Genomic DNA, 9,765 nt, shown 5'->3' with positions numbered 1-9,765 from the left:
TTTATCGCAACTCTTCGTTAAATATTTACGGTTACATTTTTCGTTGACAATTATTTTTTCTGATGTATCTTTTTATCATAACTTTTCGTAAAAATATTGACATTTACTTTTTTTGTTGTGTCTTTTTATCGCAACTTTTCGTTAAAATATTGACGGTTATTTTTTCTTCGGTTGTATTTTTTATCGCAACTTTCCGTTAAAATATCGACGGTTATTTTTTTTCGGTTATGTCTTTTTATCGCAACTCTTCGTTAAAATATTGACGGTTACTTTTTGTGTTGACGGTTATTTTTCTGGTTGTGTTATTATATCTTTTTGGTTTTGATCCGCTAGAATTTTCTCTCTCTATATTATAACTCTTCGTTAGTTATTTTGTCACTTATAAATAATTTTATATTCACAAAAAATGTTTCAAAAGTGTTTTTTAATCATAATTGTTTTTTGTACATTTTTATTCATCATTTTTTTTAATATCTTTAGAAAATATTTACGATATAACTTTAAGACATAGTTAATTTTATATAATTATTAATAATTCAATTATTTGAATATATTATAATAATAATTTAATACATAAACGTAATAAAATATATTTGTTGAAAATGAGTTTCCCCGCGATATCGGGGGGTTCATAACCTAGTTTTTTAAAAAACAATTAACTAAAATTGTTACCTTTTCTTTTCTGTTCAAACAACTTTTACATATTTTCTATTTTTTTTTTTGGTTAACTTATACATCAAGAGCAAACTAAATAAGATACTTCCAACATATATATGTTTTCAAACTCTTTCATCGTGTTCAGTACGATGTATAGAAAGTACTAAATTTTTATTGATTTTTATTTTTGGTTTCCAATCAACAGTTTACCACATGTTTCCAAATTTTAATTTATGTTTTTATTTATTAAAAAGGAATTGGTGAATTGATTATCGTATAATTCATGTTTAAAATAATAATTTATTATTATTTAGTTTCACTTACTTATATATTTTTAAAATTTTTATCGAGATGATCATCCAAGATCTTTTTTTTTAATTACTATATTTGATTTTTTTTTGTTCTGAATCAAATGTGTTTCTGATCATATACTTATACTAGAGGTTAACCCGCGGGACACCACATGACTATATTTTTTTGAAGATAATCTATAGATATAACCTGTTGTTTTGTTTGATTTAAATATACTTATATATATATATTATATTATATTATATATTACCCCGCGGTAACCTGTAGATCGATTTTTTATAACAAAAAGTTGAATTTTAAGTTGAATTTTTTTTGTTAATATTGTTTGTTTTGTTTAATATTTAAGATTTTATAATTTTATTTTGATAGTTAATTCTAGAATTTCACCAGTAGTATACTGTCCCGTATTAATATCGACACAAACACATTCCACCATATAACTCCGTCCCGTGCAATTAAACATCATTTTGTTATATTTAATAATAATTTATTTAAAAGACATATAATTCGAGTCAATTTAAATAAGTTAGAAGTTTAGGATTTATTTCATATTTGTATTTCAAAAATGTATATATAGATTCTAACGCGTTTATTAAAAGTAGAAAGCCATAACAATGCATGAACATATTCCAGATTGGTAGATTCGGAATGTTTTATTCATTTATTCGAGAAATTTCATATGGTAGGGATTTTAAGAAAACAATTTTTAAGTATCGAACAATCCGTTTTAAAACCCTTAACTAAATTATTAATAAAAAACTTCTCAAGTAAGAGATTTTAATGAAAAAAAATTCACATATTAATTGGTTCATTTAGAAGCCCACAACTAAATAATTAATGAAAAGCCCTCACATACGACATTTTAGTGAAAAATCCTTTTGATTTATCATTCCGCCTAAACATATATAGTCGATACTTTACATTATTTGTGTAAATTATATTTGTAATATTCGATGGTTTTTTTTTATCAATAAATATTTTTGTTTTGTTAAAGGTTTCTGTCAATAACTTAGTTAACGGGTTTTAAATCAACCGACTAGTATTTATGGGATTTTTTCATTTACATCTCTTAGTTAAGATTTTTTTTCATTAATAAGTAATGTAATTGACGGTTTCAAATGAATTGGTAGATACTTGATGATATTTTTTTAATAAAAATCTCCATATTGAAATTTAAACTAATTGGTTGAATATATTGTAGAACCATATTCACAACTAAAGTATTTTCTAACATTGGACATATCATCTTATTTATAGTCTAATATAATAAAATCAATAGCCCCGTATTTTAATCAAGTGAGTTTATATATTTTAACATGTTAAAAAAGATTACAAGTTGAAGATCCTAAATTATCACTTTAGAATTTTCTTTTCAACTTTTAGGTGTGAAAAAGTAAATATTGATTTAAGTGTTATATTTGAAAGATATATATATATATATATATCACTTTAATTTATTGAAAAACACTCAAATCTCTTAACTTTATGTTTTATTTCTTAATTTACAAAACTTCGCCTCATATTATGTTATATTTTTGTTCGATTAGAAAAAAATAAAAAATAGATAGTCATAATATTAGAACTTTTAGATACGCCTTGAGATTGCATGTGATGTTAAATTGTTAAAAAGATAAAATTAATTACACCGTTCCAATTGATTCATGCAAAACTTACTCGAAACAAACTAAACTCATCGAGAATATTGGAAAAGCGGGCCAATTCTCAGGGGACTCCCCCAATGAGACTGACTCTGCAAGTCTAGAGCTTTGATTTGGTTGTTTTAGGGTTTGGCCAATCATGAAAAGAAGTAATAGGGAAAAAGTTAAAATCTCTTGAATAGAAAGTAGTTGGACTAGAAATCCGTACACTTGAAGGTGTAAAACTAGTGGGAGATAATTGGATTTTCATGAGGTATAAAGCATGTTTAGTGGCAAAAATATTTCTTACAAAGACATGGAATTTAAGAAAAATAAATATACTCTCATGTGGTGGATGCAACTATATAAATCCCTTATCTGTTTGACAGTATGAGAAAAACTTAATTCAGTCTGCCTAGAAGGTCTTAAAATGTCATAAACAGCCTTGAAAGATAGAAGTTGTCCAGAAGGATTATATTGCCAGAAGCAACAAATTATAGTTCTTGAGAACATAACTATATATGTGAAATCATTCTTTACGAAAATGTAGAAATCAAATTGTGGAATAATCCGATTCTCTATGAAATTTCTCGGAATTACAAATTGGACATCTAGAACAAGAGATATTATTTCAAAGATCTTTACAGGATTTTATATGGAAAATGCTCACTTATATTTGGTCTAGAAGAATAATAAAAGGAAGGAAAGCTAAAATAGTAAGTTTTACGAGGAGAGTATGCATAACTCCTATGTAAAAGATAAAAGTTTAGAAGCTTGTATCCAAAAGATTATTTGGACCTGAAGTCTAAGTAGACTGTGAAATAATTTTCCATCTGAAAGAGATATTATGAACTAGAAGTTCAAAGACCCGAGAGGTTATATGACAATCATACCAATTTGTTCACTAAATTTTTGAATATAGTGATTCCCGAAAATATGGTATATATGACTGGAATACATATCCTGAAGATGTTGTTTATAGGGGGAGAAATATGATTATGTGTGTGTGGTTGTATTCTTTTTTCATATCATGATTTTTATCCCATTGGGTTTTTCCATGAATGGTTTTTAACGAGACAACAAAGAACACGCGAATGATAGACACACGTAAAGAGAAATGTTGTGATTCCAATGATGAAAGACTATCATTCTTCAAAGTCTTTAACATACATTGATGAGATCGAGAGAAAAAAAGATAATGATAAAGATGATCAACCTACGAGACCAATGAACTGTAGAAGAATGGTGACTAACGTGTCCTACAAATTCGTTCAAGTGAAGATTTGGCGAATCTATTTACCAAGGTGTTTCCGACAACTACTTTCAAGAAGTTATTTCATCATATTTGATCGCATCATCTCGAAGATTCAAGTGATCTACTTATGAGGGGGAGTAAAAGCGCGCTGCACTCTTTTTCCTTTAACCATGGTTTTTCCCATTGAGTTTTTCTGGTAAGGTTTTTAATGAGGTAGCATCTCACATGCGCAATTGAGACCATATTTATATAATGGTCATCTAAGGAGAAGTGTTATAAATAATATGGGTATTATGTGGATGTCTATTATAGGTCCATTAGTAGATTCTAGAAGCCTTGATCTCTAACCTAAAGCCTAATAATTGTATCTCTATATATATTGTATCTTATATAATAGATCGATAACAAAGAGAAACAAACCCTAAAACCTCTTTGTTCACAACATAAATCTCTTATTTAAGATTTTTTTCATTAATAATTAATGTAGTTGACGGTTTCAAATGAATTGGTAGATACTTGATGATTTTTTAAATAAAAATCTCCATATTGAAATTTAAACTAATTGGTTGAATATATTTTAAAACCATATTCACAACTAAAGTATTTTTTAACATTGGACATATCATCTTATTTATAATCTAATATAATAAAATCAAAAGCCCCGTAATCTAATCTAGTGAGTTTATATATTATAACATGTTAAAAGAGATTACAAGTTGAAGATCCTAAATTATCACTTTAGAATTTTCTTTTAAACTTTTAAGTGTGAATAAAAGTAAATATTTGATTTAAGTGTTATATTTGAAAAAGATATATATATATATACCACTTTAATTTATTGAAAAACACACAAATCTCTTAACTTTATATTTTATTTCTTAATTTACAAAATGTTGCCTCATATTATGTTATATTTTTATTCAATTAGAAAAAGGATAAACAAAAGAGATAGTCATAATCTTAGAACTTTTAGATACGCCTTGAGATTGCATGTGATGTTAAATTGTTAAAAAGATAAAATTAATTATACCGTTCCAATTTATTCACGCAAAATTACTCGAAGCAAACTAAACTCATAGAACTTTTAGATACGCCTTGAGATTGCATGTGATGTTAAATTGTTAAAAAGATAAAATTAATTATACCGTTCCAATTTATTCACGCAAAACTACCCGAAGCAAACTAAATTCATCGAGAAGATTGGAAAAAGCGGGCCAATTCTCAGGAGACTCCACCAATGAGACTAACTCTGCAAGTCTAGGGCTTTGATTTGGTTGTTTGTGGGTTTGATACTTCGATGAATTATTTAAACCCTCTTTTTTTAGTAAACTCTTCTCCAATTTAATGAAAATTCACCAAAACTGTTATACGTTCACAAAATCTGATCAAAGTTTCCAAAAGAAATAAAGCAATTCACAAATTATACGTACACAAACTCGACCTCTATCCACAAAATCTGATCAAAGTATCATAAAGACATAAACAAATTCTCCTTCTCCCATCACCCATCACTAGCCTTCACCTCCTCCTCGTCTTACTGCACTCTCTTTTATAACTTTGATATTTTATCCACCATGGGCACATGCTAAATTAGGGTTATAAATTGCATGAAAACCAGTGCTGATCCTGAAATTTGAAGAGTACTGGAAGCAATTACATTTTTTTTCTTTTAATTTGTTACTCTTTATATAGATATATACATGTCCTCTAGACAATTGGCCTACTGTAACATGCAGCCCTTGTATTTTGAGTTATTTAGGTGTATATTAATTTATATGCCCAGTTGACCAAATAATTAGCTTTGTAGCCATGATTATTTAAAAAATAGGTAAGTATGAAAGAGAAATAAAATGCAAACAAAAAATATCCTTCTTTCTTGTATTAATTACACAAATGCCACTGATTAAAGGATATTAATGTGCGGACGTCACTGTTCATTTTGATATCTACGACATTGTTCATCCGATAAAGAAAACCAGTCTCCATTGCTAGAGACAAATAACAAAACAATGATTTTTGTCATTAACAATTTTACTAGCAGTATAAATTATATTATATATGGATAAGTTTACAAATTATATGATAAACTCATATTTATCATGTTAAATTATTTATTATATCATACAAAATATAACAAAATTACATATAATGTGTTAAATATAAAATTTGCTCGATAATGTTATTCATATCAAAAACTTTATACATTACCATGTTTATTTATCCTGATAACTTAATTATTATTGCTAAATTATACATTAACATATTATGTTAACGTTAGTTTTATAATATTAAGTGGACACTGGTAACATGTTAAACTATATATTACAAGATATAAATATGTAGATTATTTTTCATATGTTTTTCTCTTGATAATTAGATTGGTATTGGCTAACTTATATACTACCATATTTATATTTTTATAAATTTAAGAATTATTTTTAACTTATATATTAGCATATTTACTTATCGTGATAATTTAATTATTACTTTTAACTTGTATGTTAGCATTTTTATTTACATTCCTAATTAAATTGTTATCATTTTTTTGGGTCAAAATATAATTGATGGGTTAAAATGCTCTAATCGAGAAAAGACTACAAAATAGTCAAAATAATTGGATCCAGATATTCCAATGAAGTGGAAAGAGACTTACGATTCACCCAGATATAATTGATGGTCTTAGCCATACGCCTCCAAGTATTGAACATTTCGATGACGGATTCAAGAGGGTGGATGTTCGACATGAGATTATAGAATTGGTTGGGTTGGTTATCTCTGAAGATCTAAACTGCTGCTCGTTGATCATCGAGAGACACTATGGAATCGGTCGGAGCTCCCATCACTTATGAAGTCGAAGATGATGAATAAGGTTGATGTTGCTTGTCCCAATAGTGTCGTCGTTTTTATCACGGTGTGTCGACATTAGTTTTGTAGGAGAAGAAGTAAACAAAATAATAATAAGGTGTATAAAGTAAATTCTTTTGTCCAAACACTATAGAAAAAAACTGTCAGAACTCTTACTTAATTTTTGATTCTTCTGAACATAGATAGTGATAATATCCTTATATTTACTTACTTAGATATTACAAGATCCTGATTTTTGTTGTGTATACTATGTATGAACGTAGTGTTTATATATTTAAACTTAAAAGTTTTTGGTATTAGAATAAACTGAGATATTTGGTATATAGAGTTAAACTCATGACATCTAAGCACTAACACAAAGAAACAATCAAGGCATGAGAAAACAGTAGTTCAAAATAATAAGATTAATTCACTTTGATTTATAAAAGCACACAAATTATGCAAGTTTCAGTGTAAGTAAACAAATCTCTAGACTAGGTCGTCTAGCTAGGTCTAGAACCAAGTCTTCTCGAATCTGAATTCTGGATAGTCCATTGATCGAGAAGACTAAGAAACCCCTAAAAGCTCCAGATTCTCTTTGACAATAGTGAATACTTGTAGGATAAGCTTCATAAGCTTCAGAGTTTAGCATCATAATTTTTGACATCACTTTCTATCCAACTAATATTACCTGTAATTTAAATAATTTATTAATTATATTGATATAAAATTAATAATAAATAGAAAAATTTAGAGATTGAAGAAATATCTTAAATTACCTTTGATGTAAAAAAATTTCCCTTTAAATGGACTTCCTAAATCAAGGATAAATCTACATATCTGATACAATTTTTTTCCTAAATGTCTTGTTTTTATGCCCCCCAAAAGGTAAAATATATGTATGGGTTGTCTCTAAAACTAAATGATTATCACTTTACCCTCAATATATCACATGCCTACACGTAAGGGTGAAACTAATATCTATCCTAAAAATTTAGTAAAATTGAAAATTAATTAGTCCAGCAAAGAAATAAGAAAAACCTATTGAGTTGAAAACCTTTTATTTACTATATAAACAATCCTCCTCATTCTAACAAAACAAAAAACACACATAACAAAGATAATAGATATGAGGGGGAAGGTTAAGTTATCGTTCATAGAAAATGATACAGTGAGGAAAACAACATTCACCAAAAGGAAGAAAGGAATCATGAAGAAACTCCACGAGCTAGTGACTCTATGTGATGTTGAAGCATGTGCGGTCATCAATAGCCCGTACAACTCGATCCCGGAGGCTTGGCCATCAAAGGAAGGCGTTGAAGAAGTGGTGTCGAATTTTATGGAGTTTTCGGTGATAGACCGGACCAAGAAGATGGTGGATCAAGAGACATTTATACGTCAAAGGATCGCCAAAGAAACAGAAAAACTGCAAAAGCTACGTGATGAGAACCGAAATTCTCAAATTCGAGATTTAATGTTCGGTTGTCTCAAAGGGGAGATAGATGTTTATCATCTTCATGGAAGAGATCTTCTAGATTTGAGTTTCTTTATTGATAAGTATCTCAATGGTCTTATTCGTAGGGTTGAGATCCTTACGGAGAACGGTGAGTCTTCTTCTTCTTTACCTCCTCCTATTGGGGCAGCTCCTATTGGTGTGGATGCATCTGCTCCAATCGGATTTGATGGTCATATGATTCAATATCAAAATCAAGATCAGCAAAAGCCGGTTAAGTTCCAATATCAGGCTCTTTTTGATTTTTATGATCAGATTCCAAAGAAAATCCATGACTTTAATATGAAAATGAATATAGATTCGAATCAAAGTATGAATTTGGATTTGAATCAAAATGTTAATGTTGGAGAGAACGAGGGCATTCCTTGCATGGACATCAATAACTACCATCATCACTGCTCTCACTGATGTTTGTGCTCCTAACATCACCAATGATCTCTAGTCTAAAGGATGTATTTCGAGTGAAGTGTTTGATCATCTGCATTTTTTGTTTTTTCCATTTCAGAAAATAAAATTTATCTGCTGTAAAAAAAAAAAAAAAAAAAAATTATGAGTTGTTTTTTTTAAAAAAATTTTGTAGTACTTAGAGTTTTTTTCTTTAAGTTCATTTCCATTGATGTATTTGCCTCAAAAAAATTAGTTCGATTTGAAGAAGTTTAATTATTACAAAATAAATAGTTTAACTATCTTTTTTTAAAAAAAATCTTTAGATATGTTTCGTTTTTTCTTTTCCTTTTTTTTGAGGAAATCACCATTAAAACCCAATAACTTTTTACAGTTTCCAAATAAAACCTCTAACTATTTGAATGTCTACGTCAAACTTCCAAGCTATTAATTTATGTAATACTAACCTCCAAGTAAACATAAGTGTGCACATTATTTTTAAAACAAGTTATTTATTTACTTTTTTTTTATTTGCTTTGTAATTATTTAAAATATAAAAAATATCTAAAATAGTTTTGATTAAGTCAATTTCTTTGCTCTGCCTGTATATATTTTATTGCTATGCATGTTTTCGTCTTCCTTAGAATTTAACTAAAAAGATTATGAATGCCATTGCCATATTTTGTTGGATTCAAATGCTGATAACAAAAAAAAGAAAAGGATTTTAATTTTATGTGCCATACTACTGCAAGATGTTTATAGCAAATTCTCAACTACGTAGTTTAGGTGACCACCTTTGAGACCTTCACATACTTTGACACACCTAATTTTCTAATGCATATCTCATCTATGGAGTCAAGAAGGCGTCTCGTGGGATGCCAAAAATCAAAGACAAAAGTATGCATAGTAGTGCTAAACAATTGCGGATCTTCTGATGTACATACTCAGCCGTAATTGACCCTAACTTCAATAGCTTCCGCCATGTCTTGGAACCTATCTTTACCGTCCTAAAAAGCAGGGCCGGCCCAAACTATTTGAGTGCCTAAAGCAAAAAAAAATTTGGCCCATTAAGAAAAACTGTTATAAAAAAAAAAATAGAAGTTTTAACATGTTTGGGATTCGAAACCGTGACCTGTACAACAAAAGACTTCAAATTAACCACT

At 28.5% G+C, this 9,765-nt stretch overlaps 1 protein-coding gene across 1 annotated transcript; it reads left to right on the top strand.

Moving 5' to 3' along the window:
• Window positions 1-7,806: 7,806 nt before the first annotated feature.
• LOC110231063 (MADS-box transcription factor PHERES 1-like) lies at window positions 7,807-8,733 on the top strand. Its single transcript, XM_021035820.1, has one exon. It carries the CDS (start codon window positions 7,835-7,837, stop codon window positions 8,624-8,626), a length of 792 nt encoding a protein of 263 aa, XP_020891479.1. The 5' UTR covers window positions 7,807-7,834; the 3' UTR covers window positions 8,627-8,733.
• The last annotated feature ends 1,032 nt before the right edge of the window (window positions 8,734-9,765 follow it).

This window comes from Arabidopsis lyrata (genome assembly GCF_000004255.2).
Source record: "Arabidopsis lyrata subsp. lyrata unplaced genomic scaffold ARALYscaffold_2, whole genome shotgun sequence".
NCBI lineage: Eukaryota > Viridiplantae > Streptophyta > Magnoliopsida > Brassicales > Brassicaceae > Arabidopsis > Arabidopsis lyrata.
Note: the sequence above shows the minus strand (reverse complement) of the source record. Positions and strands in the feature narration are given on the sequence as shown.

Bases quoted from the DNA above. Each gene is read 5' to 3' on its own strand.
- LOC110231063 (XM_021035820.1), top strand. From the start codon at position 7,835: ATGAGGGGGAAGGTTAAGTTATCGTTCATAGAAAATGATACAGTGAGG.